At 34.9% G+C, this 23,554-nt stretch overlaps 1 protein-coding gene across 1 annotated transcript in view; it reads right to left on the bottom strand.

The window, feature by feature from the left end:
• LOC137240841 (ATP-binding cassette subfamily G member 4) overlaps window positions 1–23,554 on the bottom strand; it is a 232,296-nt gene that overhangs the window by 165,964 nt on the left and 42,778 nt on the right. The window contains exon 2 of the mRNA XM_067767710.1: window positions 15,263–15,486. Within this exon, the coding sequence (XP_067623811.1) occupies window positions 15,263–15,486 (224 nt within the window). The remainder of the gene's footprint in view (window positions 1–15,262; window positions 15,487–23,554) is intronic.

Below are 23,554 nucleotides of genomic sequence, written 5' to 3'. Positions count from 1 at the left end.
TTTTTTTTATATGTTTATACGTAATAATAAAATGTTATGTATACGCACCGACACTCATACTTTCAAGGGTGTGGATATACTTCCGTGTAATTGGTTGGTGTTTAATTAAACATCGTGCTTATCAAAAAAAAATATTATAGCGAATGATATCAAGTATAGCACATCATCAGGCCCGCCGAGAGGGTGGGGCGTTTCTGAGGGGGCCCGCGATTTAGAGGTACTATGACATTTTTTTTTAATTCAGGAGAGTCTTTAGTTGTTCCATGTACAATTTTTAAGGCGAATTTCAAAAGCAACGAAAATCAGCATTTCTTTAATATTATAGTGAAGTGTGAAAAATAAAAATCTATATATATAAAAAGAAAAGCTAAAATGTGTGTTAGTTGGTCGCCGGTGTTTGAAGAGATGCGTCGGTTGATTTTGTTCAAACTTTCATACAAGTTGCGTAAACCTCATGCGGTGGTTACTACATAGGTTTGGTTGCGATCGACGTACAGGGTCTCGAGATATAGGCCGAAACGTGGACCCGAGTACCCCTAGAATGTGTTTATAGAATATGCATAACAAATGAAAGCTGTTGATGAGTGCTTAAATAGAGTGTAATTTTAATACCCCGGGGTGACTAGGGTCTCGAGATATAGGCCAAAACGTGGGCCAGTGAATGCCTAGACAGTGTTTATACAATATGGATATCAAATGAAAGCTGTTGATGAGTGCTTTAGTACAGAGTAATATATTATCCAGAGACGGACTGGGACTGGGATTAGGACTAGGACTGGGACCGAGACTCGGAGTGGGACTGGGACTGGAATAAAATACATACCACCATCTGGAACAGGCAATAAGGATGCAGAGGAATGAGAAGGAATTGAGAAAAGAGAAAAGAGAGAAGGAGATTGAGAAAGAGATAGAATGAGACGAAGATGGAGATAGATGAACCGAAAAAGACGGAGAGAGGAGTGAATAAAAGGATTGGGGAAAAGTGAAGAGGTGGGAGGGCAGAGTCAGATGGAAAAAGCTTATTAAAATGTATGCAGATAGGCCAAATTTAGGGCAGGACAACGTCTGCCGTGTCTTCTAGTATGTATATATAGAGCGGGTAAAATTTTATGGATGGATTTTTTTCATCAGGAGTATAGCAAAAACGTAATCTAAAGATAATTCTAAGAAAAATTGCTGAAGACACCATAGCTCTAAGTCCGATTTCGAGTCCCCGACTTTTGCAAAATAGATATTTTGCCATATGAATGTAGGGTTTGGCCAACAAATCTTCATAGCTTCTGATATAATTATAGGAAAAATATCATATTTGGCTTACTTTAAAGGTATTTTACGTACATTTCAGAATCTGTATTAATATCTATAATGGTTTTGGATATTAGTAGAGATATCAGGCTTAAATTATGAGAAATTAGGCTAAAATGAACTTTTAATTGCAATATTGGCGTTTTTAACAAATTTCTTATAGACATTTTTTTTTTCTTTACAGCTAAAATAAGTTCAGAACATTTCCAAAAAGTTTCATTCAGACAGTTTTTCTTTTTACAAATTCGTTTTAGTAGAAACAAATTTTCAAAAAAAAACTATATTTTCAAGTAATAAGCAAAAAAACACAATTTTTATAATTTTAATGCATTTGCTATACTCCTGATGAAAAACAAAAAATTGACCCGCTCTAATATATATACATCTACATTTGCGGGTTAAAAAAGCGCTTATAATCACATAGATATTGTTTAGGAGATCCGTCTAGCAATTATTGAAGACTCGCGACAGTGGTTAAATAACTCGCTAGAAAACGGGTTGTGCTTAATAGCGGAGACACGCATCTCTTTTGCTCATAGTCAGTGCACGGACTTTACCACTTTTGCCTTTGTAAGGAAATTAAGAAGCGATTCAATTTCGAAGACGAAAAGTTACACCTTTTGGAAAATGTTGATGAAAAAAATATTAATTCTAGTCAAATGACAATGATTGTTCCCTAACTTAAAGCTTTTCCATTTCGCAAGACTTCCATGGAAATTCTTAACAACGAATGGCGATCAATAATGTTATATGATAAGGAAATAATAAAAAAGATATTTGCCGACGATATTCTGAAAGGATGGATAAAATTGGGGACTGAAAGAGTCTTCTAAAAGAAAATTTTAGTGAATAAGTGTTCTCCTTAGCAATATTACTCACAGTAGTGCAGCCGCAGAAAGGTAGTTCTCTATAATGAACGACATAAAAACCGCCAAGCGTAATGGATTAAAAATTTCAAGCATTTCCAATCAAATATTAATAAAAGAGTATTGTATCGGACGGACTTTATTTCAGCCTCCAATTAATAAGATTTTATAAAAAATTTGACTTTGTAGAAAGTGATTTTGTTCCTTGTATTTAATAACACCCATATGAAACTCGATTTTTCTTTTGTTTTTTTCTGACAATTTTTTTTTTTGTTGAAATTCGGTTCTTATTTTGAAAAATGTGTGCACAAATTCAAACAAGAAATAAATTTGTTTATGAAAGCAATGTAGTAAATGAGTTCGCAAATATTTTCCTGCTATATTTTCATCCGTTTTTTATGAATAATTTTGAACGAAAATAAAAAAAGTTTAAAGTAAACGATAACATGCCAAAGACGGTTATTTTGTGGCAGAAAAATTCTGGTACATTGGAAAATTGTTGTTGTAATGAGACGTATCGGTAAATTTTCCTCAGTATTTCAAGCTCAAAATACAGGAAAAAGCAAGTATGATATCCCTGCAAAAATTGTTGGATTACGTGTTCCATTTTCTTCATGTTGGAGTACTCTAACAATACTCCTTTGCAATGCGTTTGCGGACCACCATCAGCCGATCATTGCTCGTTTTTAAACGACCGTGATCACGACACGATGACGATCGAACAGAGTTGCCAAAAGTAAAATATTGCATACAAATAACTGATAATAAAAGTTTACTATGGCAACTCTGATAAAATGCAACCGCGCACTGGTTTTATGTATACATACAACAGTATAGAGAAATATTAGTTTCTTTATTCACGCAAATGCTAAATAACCTAAGAATATTCGTAATATAAAATATAAAAGTTGTATTGCCCCTCTTCATTTATTTTCATTTTAAATTAAATTCACTCCGATAATTCTTTCCGACACAATTCCTTTTTAGTACTTTGGCATATGATCCTCTGTGGGTGCTCCATGGAGTACTACAGTGAAAGTACTTTGGAAAGTACTCTCACGTATGTACTCTATGGAATACTCACAAACAAAGCGAGAGTGGGATCACCTACTCCTCTCCTAGGACCTCGCAATGTTAATTGGAGCACATTTTTTGTATGAATACAAATTAGTTTTGGAACACTCTTATACTCCTAAACGAGTATTCCTTACACTATTTATGGAGTACTCGCGTTTTTTGAAGGGATATCCATTAGCTATGTATATACAAATTTACTTGAATTTTTTTGTTTTGTTTACATTTTTTTAAGTGTTATTTCCGTGAAATGTGCTTTGTTTGTTCTACAATAAAATATGAATTGTTTTGTACAAATATAAAATGTAGCTATTGTTTTCTTGAAAAAAAAAAAAAAAATCTACCAACTTCTACCACTATTTTAATTTTTCGTCTACCAACATTCTCTTTTTAAAAATCTGTGCACTGCTCATAGTGTATAGCCTACACTGAATCGGTTGTGATGAATCGTGGACACACACAGTTTTCGGTCGCAGAAGTGGAGAATAGTGTTCAATAGCAACTGAGTACAATGCATACTGAAATATAGCTGTACTAATTTTAAGTATAGGTGCATATGTTTGTAAATGGTAAAAAAATACAGCTACCAGTAATTGTCTCCTACGAATCATTGGCAAAGCGAGCATAGTTTGATTGTAACCGCAGAACGCTTACAGTGCAATAGCTTACAATAGCGCATTAATGGCCCTCGAAGGCGGATACACTATAAAATTTGAATTTCAAATCAAACTAAATTATAGAGTTATTGGAGTCAAATAATAGCGCAAAATTGGAGATTAAATGTAAGATTAATAAATTGTTTTACTGAAATTGAATTTAATTGCTTTGGTTTTACCTTTTGGTATTACCACTTTAATATTAAAATTCCGTTATTAAATATATTATAATATCGTTCGAGCAGAAAAACTAATGACGCCATTATTTAACTTAAATCAATAGCGATATCATTTTGTATTTATTTTATTTATAATTTATTCATAATTAGGCTGTTAATTGAAATGGTAGTTAAGTTCTTGTTTTAATGCAAAGTGGTGCTTTAATACGTCTTGTTAAGATTCAAATTGTAGCTTGGTTTAGTTGCAAAAGTTCTCCCTTTTCTCTTTCTCTTCTTTAGGTGTGCTGTCTTAAATTATGTAGGTAATGGTGGAATAAATAGCTGACAAATAATGCCGTATCAATGATTTTGTAACAGCGACTGAATGTTCACACTAAATGTTAGTGACAGCGTGGAAAGAATCGCTGTGACTGACTGACTGTGCTGGAATCCGCTTCCCGTTGGCAATAACGCTTGCCAATAAAACCAATCACAGACTCAAACCTCGAAGCGGCTAAGGGGGTATAGAATATAGCCGCGGCAGGTATGCCTATCGTAAGAGGTGACTGAAATACCCAATTGGTTCAAGGGGTCGTGTAGCGCTACGCTTTCAAAGGGTTGCCAGCGCAATTTATAGATTCTCCAACCCTATTGTCAACCTCTCCTAGCCATGGAGAATCCTGTTTCTTTAGCAGCCAAGGCTCTGGCGACCACAACTTCGTTATGGATCTGGTGGAGGGGGGGGGGGGGGGGTGGAATGGCCTAGAATCTTTCAAATGGTCATACTAAATCGTTCCCGAGATGGTCGGGCTTGTACCTTAATTGTGCTTGTTACCGAAACGTACCGGATCTGCATCCGGCAAACGACCATCAAAATCGAGAACACTCCCCGAAATGGTTAGATTTTTTCGTATCAATATTGTAACGAATTTACTTGCAAATCCTCTTATTTGCCCTTCTGCTAAGTTCGAATCATTAAACTGTTGAATAAATAACTCCAATATTGAATAATGGAAAAATGGCCTTTATTAAAGTACTTCACAATAACACATATACTTTGCAACTAGCTTTCTTAACAACCAAACTGATTGATAGCTCAAATGAAATTCTACTATTGCCCTACAGATTGCGTGCTTAATCAATAACTGCTTCATAGCTCAAATCAAACTGAATTCCAGCGCCTCTACATTTGCTGCCTTTTATGCTCTCTGATTTAAACGTTCGCATCTTCTAGGTGCTTCCATTTCCAGAATCTACTAGTTGCCATCAGCTCTCAAATTTCTCAGCTGTAACTACAATTGCACGATTTTATAGCTTCCCTCATTGCATTCTTTCAGGAGTATCTCAGATATATGCATGTGTTTGTGCATTGATTCTCTGCTGCTCGTATACGTACATGGTACATATGTGTAGACGCAATTATTGATTCGTTTATGCAGATACATAATGATTGATCTATGGATGTGCATGATATCACTGTTTAGCATCGGCTTCGATATAGCAGCCTCCCTTAGTTTTGCTAATATTCGTAACAATATACTTTAAATACTAGAGCTTATATATTTTTGAATTTGTTCGAGAAAAAATTTCTCGCGAGTCTCGGTGTCACGCGAGATTCTCGAATCTCGAAATGCTCGTAAAGCTCGCGAGCATTCCGGCAATCAATTTAATTTCTTCACGGGCAGATTTATATAGAGCTTAAGATTTCTCTGGGAACACAAGCGTAAGTTTCCACAAAAGCACAAGTGAAAAACATCGGAATACATGGAATACAGTGAATGCAGCGACTTAGTTGAATGTCGAAAAGCTCGCAAGCTGTACGAGTATTTCGACATTCGAGAATCTTGCGAGAAGCCGAGTTTTCGATTTGGCGGTGAAAAATTAGAATATTATATACAAAATTATATAAATACATATGTTTTGAGTGAAGTATCATTGGAAAGGCAATATAAAACCACGAGTAAAAAAAAACAAACAACAGTGGACATAACTACTATCAATACAACGACTTAATTGAATGTCGAGAACCTTGCGAAATTTACGAGTATTTCGAGATTCGAAAATCTAGCGAGAAGCCAAGTTCTTGTAAGCTCTATTAAATACTATTGCTTAAGTATTGTGGAAAGAAAAAAATTGCAATTCAAATGATTACCTATTTTATATCTACTTTAAATATATCCATATGAGTAAGAACATTATTTTTGTATACCCTACCGGCATACTTCGCCCGACAAACAGCGTTCAACGGAATTCTACATCAAAACCAATGTATCACAGACATCAATGTCCAATTTTGCTAAGCAATACTGAAATTCTGTGAAATGAAAATATTTCACTTTTCACATATTATGCATTGCATGTTAAGAATTTTTAATGACTTGCAATTGATTATTTAGTAAAGTACTTAATTGTTGCACTTATCCGTTAAAAGGTGTTAGTGTAATTATTTTATTTATTATTGCTCTTTTTTCTGTAAAGATTACCAAGTGCAAAGTCGAAAGTGCAAGTATGTCAGCGGCGACAAGTTGAAAATTTTATAAGAAAAATAAAAATAAAGTTTATTGTAACTAAAAAGTGCATACGAAAGTGTACGTGATTTAATATGTCGGTACCCACTGAATACGATTACAGTATCAAAGATTCAAGGATAACTTATGTAACTAAAACTCTCGCTCGAGCTCACAAATACTTTATACTATAAAGAAATAAATTACTAAGAGGCTTTGAGAGATAGTTGCGACAACTGAGACAAAAGAAGTCAAGCCCACGCAGTCGCACAAAATATTATAAGTTTAAATAAATCTAGTATTTATTTCGTCGGTCCCATGGATAGTCTTCCACTTTTCTGTTCTTCGCGTCGAAGTCTAGCACAGTTCGTTGTTCGCGTGAAAGCCTACCACTTTCCAGTTCTTTCTGCCGAAGATTTACAAAGTTCGTTAAGAAAAGTATAGTCCATATTAGCAGGGTTTTATTTAAATCAATTGTTACGTTCCAATGACGCGTGAACCAGATTCGGATAGAAATTTAACATGCAAATGCAACATTGTGATCCTGATATATATCTGATTAAATTTTTGATCCGTATAGTAGTTCCGTTCGTTTCGTTTTCTGTAGTAGATTTTTTGGCAGCTAACCACTATTGAGTTGGTAGCACTCATGGCTCAACTATATGGTTGGCTCATCTTCACAGCAACAACATACCTTTGTTCAGATTGTCAAAATCATTAGACGAATATAATGGAATGGAAACATAAAACTTCGCAGCTTTTGTGTGCCATCTTTTGACAATCCCTACTCCAGTGAAATGAAAAAAAAAATTTAAATCAGCTGATGAGATGAGCCAACCATATAATTGAGCCATAGTAGCACTGAAATAATTATGTGTACATATGTGTATACATAAAAGATATCGCCATATTTAAAAGCAAAAACACGGAAAGAGTAAACAACTTGAAGAAGATGAAAGGAAAATAAATAGTTTGAGTAAGTGCGAAACTATTTAAATGTTAATAATTCTATCAGTATCTTCAATTTTTGTGTACGTTTCTTCTTCTTATTTTCAAGGAAACAGATGTTTTGTATTAGTGCTACCAGCTCTCATTAAGTTGTTCTAGATCGTTCCAATGAGATTTGATCGTGAGCCAGAGCTCGATAAGTCAATGGAATGCTCTTAATATCTCGGGAATCATAGGTAGTACATATACACTTAAACATGTATTTAATTCATAATAAAATTGTTAAAAATTTTTGCCTTGGCCACTTTTTGTACAATAAATTAAAAAAAAAAAAAAATATTATGGTCCAAAGGGAAACATTTCACAACAAACAATAACACATATGCTAAAAGCTGCATTTATGTGGCTCTTGGTTATTGTAAAATTTTGGGATTAATAAAGGGCGAATCCTAATTAAAAAAAAAAACATTGTTTTGTGATAACATTTTAACATTTTTCTTAAGCCGGTCGCGAGTAACAAGCGCACTTATGGCTCTGTGCTATTCGATAAAGATTGAGCCACCCACGAAGTTCCGAAGCTGGTTGCTAATTACAAGCACTTGTGTAATACAAAAAAAATGCAACGAAATAAAAGATTCTCATGAATAAGAATACTAGGCATCATCTGGTCGCAAAGATTCTGAACTAGATAAATAATTTTCCATGTAAACGCAACAACAACGACTTGAGCCAGATAAATCCAGTTAAAAGTCTGATTTAATTTGTGAGCCAGATATCTTGTTAATTAATATCTTGTCTTAAGTTTGGGAACACTGCCTTTACTTTACTAACTTCAAAGATAGATGTCGCTGCTCGGCCTTTAAACGCATGTCGCATGTGTTAAATGAAATAGCGACATCTGTCTATCATAACTGATGTTTAGCGATATCTACCTCTGAAGACTCCCAATGAATCATTCTCGTGAGAATTGAGCGTGATATGGAGCTAGGAAACTCACTGGATCATGGCAATTGTTAAATACAAAAAAATCTTTGGAGATGAAGCTTGTTAAGATAGGCCTTTCTTACAACTTCGTTTAAAGAAATTCAAAATTATTGATATTAGCAACGAATTTGTAAATTTTGCAATTTTTCTCTAATATCAATAACAAAAACAATTGTATAAAGCAATATGGGTATGTCTGGCCAATTAAATACACATGAGATTCAAAATAAATAAAACCGAATTCGATAGAAAAATAGGTAGTTTGTTAAGTCTCAACCTCTTATAACAAAGAATTAGTTCTCCGAATTGGTATCAATAGCTCAAACGAAAATTGTGATTATCTAAATTTATTACAGAGCTCATTACTACACTTCTAAAATGAAAACAAGGAATATGAGCCAAAAATAAATTTTGTCCAGTTCCCAAAGTCCCAATCCAATCTACCTACTCCCTGGTACATTATTGCAACAATAATAAATATATTATGACACCCTGCAGACAAAATTTTATAGTCACGCAACCCGATAGTTTCGTTTAATGACTACCTCTGTACTCTGGTTGTAATTGGAGCCAAACGGAACAGTTGATAGCAGCACTTGTACCAATAACTTCTAAGTGTGAGCTGTATGTAATTTAATTAACCAATTAAAGGCAGGTACTATTTCAGCATCACCTACGAGAGAACCTGTTAAGAACGCATTCAAAATATATGCAAATGGGGGTGATTGATGATAAAAAAAATCAGTTGAAAGCACTAGGAGGGGATATAGTTAGAACTACTACTTTCGCTCAATGCGATGTTGTTGTTGTTGTTGTAGCGATTAGGTTACTCCCCGAAGGCTTTGGGGAGTGTTATCGATGTGATGGTCCTTTGTCGGATACAGATCCGATACGCTCCGGTAACACAGCACCATTAAGGTGCTGGCCCGACCATCTCGGGAACGATTTATATGGCCACATTGAACCTTCAGGCCATCCCTCCCTCCCCACCCCCAAGTTCCATGAGGAGCTTGGGATCGCCAGAGCCTCGTCTGTTAGTGAAACGGGATTCGCCGCTCGAAGGTGAGGTTGACAATTGGGTTGGAGAAGCTATATATTGCGCTACACAACCCCTTGAATTCCAAACGATTCAACGATGGCTCAATGCGATATTTCTGGCCAGTTCGGAACTTGTGCGTTCCGTTGCAGGGAAGGTATTTTTCAATGAAGGTATTTTTCAATAATATTTGTGCTGTGTATAATGCAAACACGATTAAAAGTTTATAGAATGCATATACATATGTATACAGAGGTGATAAAGCAGTGTCAAAAATGTTAATACTAAACAGATAATTCCAGATTTCCATAATTGAAAGAGAAGAAAGAACATTATTTGAACTAAGAGTTGAATACACCCTAAATCAATGTGTTATATTTAGTTCATGTCTATTTGAATAGTATAAATGTATATATACATGATAAAGACACAATACATAGGTAAAATAAAATTTTACTGCAAGTTTTGCTATAAAAGGTACAAAGTGCACAGAAATAATGGACAAAGTAGGGCGTATAAATATTTTCAAAGTAGAAACACTTAATGTATTACGGTATTACTTTGTAGCTAAGTGTTTTATTGCACGCTCAAATGAAATTATGGCTCAAATGAAACTATTTTTTAAATATTTCATGCAGCAGTCGGGACTTCCAAAATGATGAAGTGGGTTAGCTTTAAAACTTATGTAAAGGGGATAGCTGAGTGACAAGTTTTATTAAGAGATGTACCAGAAATTAGTAAACAGCATTCGGAAGCTTCAGAATGGCTTTTATGGCTGGCTGATCAGCTGCGCTTGAGAGTTTTGGTATTTGGTACATAACTATACGTCGTTTTTAATTTTCATTTTTGCGCCACCTAGAGAAAGTCTGTTTATAACTTTCATGAAAATTATGTGGTATATTAAGTTTGTCATGCATTTCAAAATTATAAGTTCTTAAAAGAAAAGAGATAGACCCACCAATAAGTATACCGAATTGAATAGGATGAAGAACTGAGTTCCCTTTCCGTCTATCTGTTTGAACGCAAATAAGTCCTCTCAATTTTTGAAATATCATAATAAAATTTTGTCAGCGTGTATATTTTGGTGTCGGATTAGACGTTTGTCGGAACCGAACGGATCGGACCACTAAAGCCTATATCTCCCATTCAACCTCCTTTAAATTATTAGTTAGAAGTGTAAAATTTCATCAAATGCTTTCGGTATATGGCATATATTATTGTCTGAAAAAAAAACGTAAAGATCGGTCCTATATATACCATATATCCCATACAATAGATTGTTAGGATTAAAATCTTTTCGTAACTTCTATCCCATTTTAACAGCTATATTTCTTCTTATAAAAAGCTTTTACCAACTCTTCAACTCTTGACCGTAAGTCTTTCTCTAGTTTTTTTTTTTTTTGCTCCAGAATTGAAAATGCCGACAAAATCTTTAGCAACATGTTGCTTCAACATGCATCACCTCGTGAAGTCTTCGGAAAAAATGTTAAAAAGTAGTGGCATGAGAAATGATTGGGTTTCCAAGTGGTAGTATGACCTCTTACATATTTTACTGGGCCCAATATTCCTTAAGAACAATACCCTAAACATTTGCGGATTCCACACTCATGACCGAAGGACAGTTTGTAGCCAGTTTAAATTTTAAGTACAATTCAAGCGTAAACTAAATGAGCAAGACTATAAGTTTCTTCAGAAAAATGTATCTGTGCAAAGTTATCTTTCGAGGTATCTAGCATGATAATTTTGTTGAAAAATTGATGTTGTGCAGTGTTATTTATTATTTACGAGTAGCATTATTCTAGGAATGTAATGGATCAAAATGGCTGCGACTAACTGAAAGTATTAATAAATGATGAAGCTAATACCTTGGAAATTCAATAGCCTGCTTGAACCTTATCTCAAATCGCAGGTTAATTTGTATAGAAAAGGCGAATTATTTACTCGTATCATTGCATTCTATCTAATTAATTCTATGACATATTTAATGGGTGCTCAGGGAAATGTCATATTGCAAACATTGAATGAAACCACGCCAAGTGTGTCAATGAATTTTCATAAAATTTCGTGAGAGTGAAGCTAAAAAGCTGTAGATAATAGTTTGAACCGGCCGGTTCATGAGGACCTCACATATACTGAATGAGTTCATACTGTTAGCTATATACTGAAACAATAAGACAATTCACGTGGTTTTTAAAAATGCCTCATTGTTTTTTTGTTTTTTTTTTTACTAACTCTATAGAAACTGCGAAACATGAAAACTGCAGTTATGGGAGGCAGTAACGCGACAGTTCCTCACTACAGCTTTAAGAACTACCTTCAAACTAGGGGTAATCGGCTGCAAAGCGAAAGAGTTTGGTGCCATTCTTATACAACAGCGCTGCAGTCTTTGATATGTCTTTAAATTAATCAATTACAGGAAGTGAGTATATCAGAACCACCTTCGACTGAACCAGTTAAGAACGCATTCAAAAGGTCTACAAATGGGGCAAATGTCGTTTCGGTGGACATCCCAAAGTTAAAAGTGTCAGTTGAAAGCTCAGTACAGTCTCCTAATGCAATAGTTATGCGCTAGCTCGGAACTAAATATTTTTAACCCATCCATGAGAAAACGTTAATAATATTGAGAAAATATAAAACATAATGAGAACAGGTAATTTTTTATTTAGCAAACGTAAAGTTAATATGAGAAAGGGTATAATAGTATTGAGAAAAGGTAAGTTAGTAATGAGACTGTTATTTTAAAAATCTTTAAGCACAACGTTACACTACAAATTTCTTTCCTTTTATTATAATCTTATGTTTTCTCATTAGTGCCATGATAAGGTGTATTTCGCGATTAGCTGCAGGGAATTTGCAGCATGAACATCCTAAAGCATCGCTGTGTTTCCATCTACTAAATTGTGCTAATATCTTTCAAGCGGAAGTTCTGGGTATAGAGCGGGCGTGTACGCTCCTGTCGGAGGACTCGGTGGGGGCGCAAGGTAAATTAATGCATAGTCAGATAGCCAAGTACCGCTCATTTCACTTAATTCCCCTAAAACTTCATCTAAGGCCGCCAACAGCTGCAACAGGTGGCTTCAAAGCGCAGCTAACTTCGCAAACATAACCCCTATATGGGAAACTGGTAACAGCAACATCAAGGGCAACGAGAAGGCAAAACCCTAGAGATGCAGTTCGGAGTTGAGTATTTTCAACAAAACTGGATTCTATGCCACCATTGCTATTCGAGAAAATGATGTTTGCTATGTTTCGAGCTTTCCCGTTGATGAAAGGCAAAACTGGAATTTTTTCTTTACTCTCCAACGCATTTCGACACTGACGCGCGTTCTTTGAGAAACAAGTAACAAGCAGATAACATTAAATAAATGCTGCCTTTTGAGAGTATTAGAGATTGTTATGCCCGGTTTTTCAGTGCAAGTTTCAACTACAGTTAAAGTTGACTGGAGTTTAACCTTAACCTCGGCTTAAGCGGCCAAAGTGGCAGAATTAAACTCTAGTCAACTTAGCTGTGGTTTTAACTCGCACTGAAAGAACGGGCTTTAATGACCGTAATCGGAGTACTAAGCTTGGCTTCACATGTTACAGAATCTTTACCGGCACGCAAAAATTAGATGGGGACTAAGCGCTGGTTTCTTTGTGTAATACTATGGTTACAAGCTTCACTTTTATCTTGGTAATTATAATTCAATATTCTTAGCTGAAGTCCCAAGACCATGTACAACATTCGTGATAAATGGTGGAGAAAAGGGGGAATTTTCCTCTACAGTGTTAACCAAGCTGCACTTAAGGCCAAAATAAGCCCTCTTGCTACTTCGAAGCAGGCTCAGCAGAGTAAATTTTTACTCTAAAGTGTAACTACTATACTCTGGCTGTCGTGCAGGTGTCGGAGGGGTGGCTGATTTCGCAACAAGTTACATTAATTTGTCGAATATTTCGCAAATCCAAAACTGGGAAATATAGAGGGCTCATGATTGGTGGATTGGGTAGACGGCTGCTATTATTTGGGCGACTGCACTGCAGAAAACTTTCGAAGCTACTGAGTGATCACCTCTACTGGTATAAATACATTACTTTTGTTTAAGTACCTTGATACCAACCAGCCTATATTTGTTGCCTTGAGGTCTTATCCTTCGCTGAGGATTGATTTTCTGTGCGTCGGCTTCGCCTTCGATAGGACCATATATGAGGCTTTCGTTATAGCTGTTTCACACTTAAAACTCTCTCTAATATACCCATCTATGCGTGTATAGGGCGATTTACAACATGTATATTTAAAGAAACACGAAACAAGTATAATATACGCTATTTAGTCTGATTGCTCTTTTCTACAACTGTGATGTACTTCTCACAAAAATAAAGTAGTGAGCACCAAGTACTCGTGAGGTTCGATGTTTGAAAATTGCCGAGATAATTCCGCCATGGTGGGAGATGGCATCGAGTTCCGTTTACCAAACCGAAGTTCACTTGTTCATATACACCTCCGTCACAAGGATAGTTGTGAGTAAACAAATACTGGTGAAGTTCAATGATTGAAAAGTTTTGAAAACTGCCAAGATAATTCCACCTTGGTGACGGGTATCAGTGAGTTCCGCCTACCACACCGAAGGTCATGTGTTCAAGTCCTGGGCAAGGCAACATCAATAATTCTTTAAATACTCATCTACCTTGCTGATTTGTAAGCAACATTAAGAAGGAGCGCTACGCGAAAATTGGAAGAGAAGCTCGGTCTTAATATCCTCGGAGATAAATCACGCCAAATATTTATTTTTTGTATTTTATATCGCATACCTATGTTGTGAGGAACATTCAACGCCACATACTTTTTTTATCAAATGTCCTCTCTTATCTTACACACCCCATGTACTATTATTTTCAATGGTGTGGAATTTTTCATTTAATCTTATGACTTTAAACGAGCAATTCTTGTTTGTTTGTATAGCCGTACGATCTCGGGAACGGCTCAACCGATTTAAATAAAATTTGGCACAGAGATAATGCCTCACCCTCTAAGACTTTCTACCTAGGCGTTGCCACTCAGAATGTTTCACAAAGTTGCCACCTATTAGAAATTAAAAAAAAATTGCATGAGATATGCCGATATGGGTATCAAACGGAAGGTATTTCACTCAACATTGCAATAGGGAAATTTTTGAGTAGGGTTGCCACCTTTTCGAAATTAAAAAAAAAATTGCATGAGATATGCCGATATGGGTATCAACCGAAAGGTATTTCACTCCGCATTACAATAGGGACATTTTTGAGTAGGATTGCCATTAAGGGTTGCCACCTTTTCGAAATTAAAAAAAAAATTGAATGATATATGCCGATATGGGTATCAACCGAAAGGTATTTCACTCCGCATTACATAGGCACATTTTTGAGTAGGATTGCCATTAAGGGTTGCCACCTTTTCGAAATTTAAAAAAAAATTGCATGAGATATGCCGATATGGGTATAAAACGAAAGGTATTTCACTCCGCATTACAATAGGGACATTTTTGAGTAGGGTTGCCATTTAGGGTTGTGGTAGTTAGACGGAATAGTACTCTACTTACTCATATTCTATTAAAGCTTTAAAGGAGAACATTAAAGTTAAAAATCTTCCTAAAAAATCTTACACATGATTCGACTTAATTTTAAATAACTTAATTTTAATAAGTCCGTCGCCCAGGTACTGTGGTAAAATTAATAAAATTTAATTTAAATATATCGACAAGTAATTACTTACTGTTTTTACTGCCCTCCTTCACGCGATATGTGAGATCGTGAAATGCCAAATCCACCGCTGGACGTTTTGGTAAATGTTGCAGAGTTTTGGGCTGGGCCGGAGTAAGTGGCGTTTTAAGAATGCTTACTGGTGCAGCGCTGACACTCACATTACCGCCACTGCTGCTATGTGCACCGCTACCGCCTGCTGGTACAATAACAACACCACCACTAGCACCGCCATGCCTGTTATCATGCAATAGATTTTTAGTAACACTGTCTTGTTGAACCATTTTGATTTTAAGCAATCTTTATGTTCTGTCGTTCAATGCAAAGTTGATGGATGTAGAGTAAGTATTTGTATTACTCAAACGAAGAATAGAGAAATGTTTGGAATTTTTAAATACGGAAAAGTTCTTTTCTTTTTTCATTAAAATTGTGCATTAAAAGTGGTTTTACTTAATGGTTCAGCTTCTAGATTTTAAGTATAAGTCAAAGCATTTAACTTCACTTCGTTCATTAACACACACACGCGCATATGCATAAACATAAATTCTCGAATGCTTACAAGTTGCTATACAAGTTATTAATCTTTCTTAAGATGTGTTAGAAAAGCTTCTATTTACGCATCATTTGAAGTTGATGTAAACTTTTTCTTTTCATTTGTACTATTTTAATTTTTTGTTCAATCACTCACGTTGTAAGTGAGTTTACGCTTTTGTTAAAGGCAACAAATAACGAAGAAAAAAAAAATAAATAAAAAAATTTACAAAAACAAAAAAGTATTTTCAATTGTGTGCAATTTTCACTTAAAATTTTGCTTCGTTTATCTTTTCCTCTATACATTCACAAAACGGTCACTCGATTTCGTTTTCTATTTGCGTTACACGTGATTTTACCCCACTGCGCGTTTTGATTTATCCAAAATATAAAAACACAAATTTTGATATCTAAATATTTTTACTCGTGTTTTTTTTATTCTTTGGCCGGCAATTTCACATCCCTAAAGCGCCCTTGTCTGCGCTTACTAAAATTTGTACAGACACGACGGATAGTATTTTCATAAGAGTCTTCGCCGTACCGTAATTCTAAAGATATTCCAAAACGTTTTTTCCACTTTTGCGGTGCGATCGCTACTAAATCGAAAACTCAGTTGGACCCGGTACAAAAAGCAATAGACAAAGGCAATATAGTCATGCAGTCAAGCAGTTACTCAGCATTATACGAAAGCGAATGGAATAACAAAAGTAATTGCTTGAAAAATATATCTACATTAGCGTGTGTCATTTAAAATTTTTCTAAGTTTAACTCATGGCGGATTGGTACCTTTTTATTATGATTTGACACTTCAACTTCCGACGCAGTACAATTTTGACAGTCCATAGATTTACAAAAATAAAGTACATTGAATTTGTATTTATATTTGTGTATATAGCGGTGTCTTTTTTTTTTACACGCGTATACGTTTACGTTTGCGCGTAAAAAAACGCTTATCCTCGCTTAAATAGTGCTTAGGAGACCCATCTAGCGGCAGTGGTTAAATTACTAGCTACAGAACAGGATGTACCTAAAATCGGAGACTCAAACCTCTGGTGGCCATAATGTATAATATAAAGCTGAATCAGTTGCGATGAATAGTGGACACGCATTGAATACATACAAATATTGTAGAGGGTGAAACATAGACACATATTTCAGTTACATCTGAGTATAATGCGTATTGGAATTTAGTAGTACAAATGTTATGCGCAGCAATTTCAGATGTGTATTTAAAGTTCGACGCTTAGCAGTCCATATAAAGTTTAAGCTTAAACGTCTATAGATGTAAACAAAACATAGCTTATGCCACCGTGCTGCCACCTTGTATAGTTCCGTCATGGCTTAGCTATTTTAAAACGTAACTTAGAATGAACCATACTGTACATAAAAGTAAATTTAGTACCGTTTTTATCATCGTTATTAAACCTCTTATCTATAAATTATTGAAATTCCTGTTGTCTAAACTCCGACGGATGCTATGAATTTTATATTACCTTGGTCATCACTTAATTTTTTTGCGAATAAAATAGCCAAATTCACAAGCTTCTTTTCGCAAGCGTAGAGTAGGTAGACAAACTGCGATTTGGTTCAGAATAAATTAGCGCATGTATGTACGTGAGTTTTGAACAATCACGGAAGATGTTGAGTATGTAAATATCAGGTGCACTTTAGACTTAGTAGGTATAACTAATTTAATTATTTCAGAAACATTCACACCATACAAGAAAATGTTCGCTAACAAGTTTTGTCTACTACCAATTATTATTATTAGAATGCTGTTCTTGATTGTGAAAAGCTTTGGAAAAAAGCACTCACTTGCAAAGTATGTAAGCACTCAGAACCAATCTAAATTTGGAATTTTTATTTTAATTCTTAAGATATGGCAAAAGTTGAAAAATGCTTTTATTGAAAAAATACGATGTTAAACCAGAAATGAAGGAGCCAAGATCGTCAAATGCTCTATAGCAAAAAGTCGATGAAATCACAGACGAAATTTTGTAGCAAAAACGCTTAGCAGCTCTAGGGTGCGTGAAAAAAGCATCAATATTGTAACTTAACTGCCCTCCGTGGAAACATATTTCTCATAAACATGAGGAAAAGGAAGTGCAATGCTGAAGCAGTGAAAGTGGCCTATCCGTGGATTATGGTACCGAAATTGGAAGAAGGTTTTAAGCGCACAGACGTACGCTTGGTACGACAATAATTGAACATTAAGTATTTTTTCCTCCATAATCCAAAGAAAAAGGTTAAAACTTAAAAACTCTATCAGCGAATATGGGTGAATCAGTCAGTTTTTGGGATTTCTTATTTTAGATCTAAGGATTTCATATGTAGATAGTTTACAGAAGAACTTGACGAAGACATGTATTGTCCACCTCAGCCATAAGCTTCAAAAAAGCCAAGAAATATATAGGTATGAAAAAAGTCTGGCGCACCCTAATGTATTAACAATGCATGACTGTATATTTTTGTTGAATAAAATAAAAATGCTATATAAAGTAACACAGCAACAAATGCTAACTTACTCAGCTTGGGCTGATGATAGAATGCAGTGGTTAGTATCGCCACAAAAACAACAAGAAGAAACAATAAGGGGTAATCAGAAGAGAAGTCAATTTACGTGCATATGCACTTGTAAATGTGTATGTGTGTGCATTCAATCTGTATTCTCATCATATGCCAATACGGTAGGCTGATTACTAAAATAACAATTTTTTATATTTTGATATGCCAATTTGGCATATCAACCAAAAAAGATGTTTAAATTAATTTTTAAGACGGTATTTTTTTTATCTGTCATACTTTTCAGACCTCATTATAAATAACGTATTTCAGTAAAAAAAAAATTTCCCACAAAAACAAACCAACTATAGATACCTATCTATCTAGTCTAGTTTTTATATATGGGTCATGTAATGCGGCTTTAGTTGTCAATCATTTCAGCCTAAAACACACCAAGCTTTAAGGCCGATTAAATTGAGCTCCAAAAGGTAGGTTCGATCAGCTGTTTTATCTGGTTATGGTTTTATGGTTATAAGTCATCATTAATTAGCCCTTTAGTTTGGAATTATCGCTGTGGCTTCCCGGGAAACCCAATTTTCCAAAACTTAATAACATACTTTTAATATATTTAATATAATTTTCTATTCAACATTCAGTTTATAATAACAATATTTCGCAACCAAATACCCACATTTTCCGGCATAACCGAATAACTCATAGTTTTCTCGGCATAAAAAAAATGTATATTTTAAAGTTTGCAACGCAAACAATGATATTAGAAAAGGAAAAGTCATTAAAGCTTACGAACACTTTAAAAATTTTAAGCTTGGTTGTCGCCAAAACAGCTGTATGTGACTTTTTCGTTTACGCCGAGAAGCCGCATATATAGTTATACACAAAAACCCAATTTATAATGTTTGTGATGACAATTTATCCGCTCCTACCCCACTGTGTGCTGCTCACGCTCTCTCAAAGACTTCACTCTCGTCATCGCACGCGCACACTCAAAGAATCAGTTCTCTCAGTTATGAACCCTCCCAAATGTATCTAGTTGTTGTACCAAAAAGGGTTGTTTGATGTGCATGAAATTTTCGTATGGGTACCAAAGTTCTAAATGGTACTGCGGGTAGACTGTTGCTATAAGCTCTATGGATGTAGTGCCAATAAACATAAAAAAACTATAATACTAAATGTAAATAATAATAAAAAAATAACAAATTTAAATCTACATTGTCAAAAGTCTAACCAAACATTGCTAGAATATTTGCTCCTTTTTATGGGTTGGCAACTCTAGCTTTTGCATGATAGGTATGTATGTTAAATGCAATTTACTTTAATTTAATTTATAATATTCATGCTTGTGTTGCCTCCTATATTTGCTCTTTTGATTTTCTTTCATCATTTTCTGTTTTTGTTATCGCTATTCCTTGCTTTATACAAACATACAAACTTTTATATTTACTCAAGTTCTAGCTCTCTTTTGTTGTGGACCACGATGCAACCCATTTTGTGTTTTGTTTTTTGTTATTCGAAAAAAATATTCAGGGTTGCTTTTATTTGGTATGGAATAATTTACAATACTGGACCAAACATTGAAAAGAGATTATTTCAGTTTTTCTAAATATTAAGTAGGGCTGTGAAATTAATAGTTTTCTAAAAATTTTAATTAATCATACTTTAAAATAATCAATTTGTTCTATTTCTTGATTAATCAAAAACGAGGCTTCCTAAATGTATCTGCTTTTTGAGTTATCAAAATGAAAATTACTTTAGAAATCACCTTTTTGATTAGTCTCAGTTGAATAAAGTGATGAATTAGATTTCTTGCAAACTCTTTGAACTATCTTTTGTTAAATACCTATATGTATATATTTTTGAATTTTTTTACTGCCAAAATTACAAACAAGCATCTGACCAAGTTTTTATTAAGCACTTTTGAAATCACTTAAGTAACTTTAGATTTTTTTAAATAACAATTTGATTAAAATACTAATCGACTAATTGAAAAATTTATTATTCAAGTTACTGGATTTGGATCCAATGTACGCTTAGTCCAGATGATAAGTTTCAAACAAGAATCTTATTTTAATTTTAATGCCGTAGATAGAATTGCTGCTGCTTTGTTCGCAGCTCCAATTTCCTGTAGAATCTACTTATTTCCGGATAGACTCAGTAAACAGCAGACCCGACTTAAAACCATCGGTATACACGTGAAAAAGTATGTTCTATGTTATGCATTTTCTGCACTCAAGCACCAACACTCCGGCTCAATTGTGGCCCCAAGATCTCTTTGGAAGCTCATTAGATGACGTTATACTGCGATAGCCATACGATCTGCACTCAAGCAGCCCCGAGGTTGCTCCATACAAATTGTGAAAACATTTTTTGTATAAAATAATGTCGGGTGCTTCAGACGGAATAAAATGTCAAAAATCAATACGAATTTTGAAGCACCTATATAAATAGACCTATACAGATCCGAACTATAACTTTCCCACTTGTTCAAACTAGTAATTAAATTCTGTGCCTCTGCTAACTTTTCAAAATTAGATACAAACATTGATTATATCTCTCGATCACAATTTCCAATACAGACTCGCATACATGTTTGCAAATGATAACTAAGCCTGACTTAAAAAGCACACCCTGTATTTAGTTGTTTAGTGTAACACATTTGCCATTGTAATCGCTTTTATTTGTGTCAGCGCCGAGACATTTCCGTATGAACAAAGTTCATGCAATGGAAATTATTTTATGTTTGTAGGCTTATGTATATGTTTTTTCTTTTTTTTTGTAATGTGAACGCGTTAAAGCATTGCAAAATTGCGAAACATGTTGATTTAGTTAAACAAAGTTTTAAATCGCTTCATAATATTTTAATAACAGTAATAATATAGGCATAGTGCAAGGCCTTACGTATAAGAGATTGAATTGCAAGATACATTGTAGCAATAAATTGTATTTTTTGTATCAAAAGGTTTTAGAATTTGAGTTAAGTGATCACGATTTTGATATCGAAAAGTTCAAGAAAAAATCGATTCCTTAACTCACACTCAAGCTGTCTTGGATAATTGTTCCATTAAGGGCCGTTTCGTCTTCTCTAGTTAAGTTAGAACTTATCTGGAGGATAGCAATACTTCACATAGCTTAATTTGACATTTTCGCTTTTATCATGGTGCGACCCACCCCAATTTAAGTTGATAAATATGAATCTTTGGTAGTACAAATCGCGAAAGTCTATTGTGAATACACGATAATAGAAAAAAAAACAGTTGTCTTTTGTTCCCACTTTTGCCCCGCACTTAATTGACAGTCGATGCTTCAGTTAGCATTGAGAAGACGATAACTTTGATAACTTGCAGATAAGTAACTGATTGACGATGATGAAAACGGCCTCAAAGTGATGGTATGTATTTGACATTCTCAGCACCAGTATTGTCGAACCTGCAAGTTTGCATAAGACTTGGTATTCCAATTAAATTAAAATACCAACGCATATAATTAAGAATATCACGCTTATGGCCGTTTTCACCATATTTTTTGTTAAGTTAGATTTTAACTGCACATTCGAGAAACTAAATTCCTAATGGAAGGCTCCTCTCCAAAAACTCTGTGTACAGAGAGTATTTCACCGTGAAAAACTCTATTACCTTCACCGCGGGTACAGCAAAAATGTAGTCACCGACTCACTCTCTGTAGTCGTTCATTACCAAAATGTTCGTGGTTTACGATCTAAATTAAATACCTTTTTTCTTAACAGTTTCGCTTTTACAGCGCAGGTTGTTGCTTTCACCGAGACCTGGTTAAAACCTGACTATTTTAACGCTGAGCTTTTTTCAAGTAACTACGTCGTTTACCGGCGTGATCGTATATCTAGAGCAGGCGGTGTTCTTATTGCTGTGGACTCAAGTCTTTCATCCGAGTTGCTGTTGTCGGACAACGCATTTGATATTGAGTTTATAGCAGTAAAGATTTCAATGCGATGTTTTAACTTATATATTTGTTGCTCATATATTCCGCCCCGGTCGGATATTTATGTTTACAATTGCCATAATTTAGCTATTCGAAACTTGTACTCTCAGTTGCGAGACAAAGATCGCTTAGTCGTTCTTGGTGATTTCAACTTACCCTCGGTAAATTGGATTAGCTTGAGCGACTCAAACACTTTGACTCCCACCTGTCAGCATGATTTCGTTAAGACTATTTTAGATACATCTCTCGTACAGATCAACAATGTTTTAAATTGTAAAAACAAGATTCTTGACCTGGTATTTGTGGATGAATCAGTGGGTATTGCTCTCAATCGTATTTCTCCTTTATCTTTTCCAGAAGATCCCTTACATCCTACGCTTGAAATAGAAATTGATATTATTCAGCCTCCTATGGAGCTGTGCTTTACAAAATTAAAATCTCGATCCCGCTCAAGATGTTTTTATAAGGCGGACTTCATAAAACTCAACGAATTGATTGCTACTCATGACTGGTCAGATCTTTATTCGAGTAAGGACGTCAACTCAGCGACTTCATTATTTTACGGTATTCTTGATGGCTTCTTTGAAAGCTGTGTCCCCCTTCGATGTGTTAGTGCTGGAACAAGTAAACCACCTTGGTTCACAAGACAACTTATTAGACTCAATAATGTTAAATCTAGGCTTTATAAACGTTTCAAGAGATCAGGATCGTCTGCCGATTTTTCTAAATATTCGGTTGATCGTTGCAACTTTCATTGTCTAAACCAACAATGTTATAAATTGTACTTAAGCAGTTGTAAATTTCAATTTTTCAACAATCCGAAAAGATTTTACAGTTTTGTTAATTCCAAGAGGAAAACATCTGGTTTTCCAGCTACTTTTTCTTTTGGTTGCAAGAATGCTAGTTCTGATAATGATATTGCGGAATTATTTGCAGAATTCTTCAGGTCGACCTACTCATCTAAACGTTTTCAACCCGGTCAACACTCCTACAACTTGGAAAGTTTTAATTGCATTCCTAATCCAGTAATTGATAAGAATACTGTTCTTCAGAGCCTTCTCGGTTTGAAACCGATTTTTTCTCCGGGTCCAGATGGCGTTCCTAGTTGTGTACTCAAATACTGTGCAGTTAACTTATCTGAGCCGATACATAAATTATTCCAATTATCTGTGGAATCTGCCACTTTTCCATTGATTTGGAAGAAATCATTTATTATACCTTTACACAAAAAAGGTAGTAGGTCTAGTATCGAGAACTATAGAGGTATAGCTAAGCTTTCAGCTATTCCCAAAACATTTGA

Source organism: Eurosta solidaginis, chromosome 2 (assembly GCF_040869045.1).
Source record: "Eurosta solidaginis isolate ZX-2024a chromosome 2, ASM4086904v1, whole genome shotgun sequence".
Taxonomy (NCBI): Eukaryota; Metazoa; Arthropoda; class Insecta; order Diptera; family Tephritidae; genus Eurosta; species Eurosta solidaginis.
The sequence above is the reverse complement of the archived record's forward strand: the minus strand, read 5'-3'. Positions and strand labels throughout refer to the sequence as shown.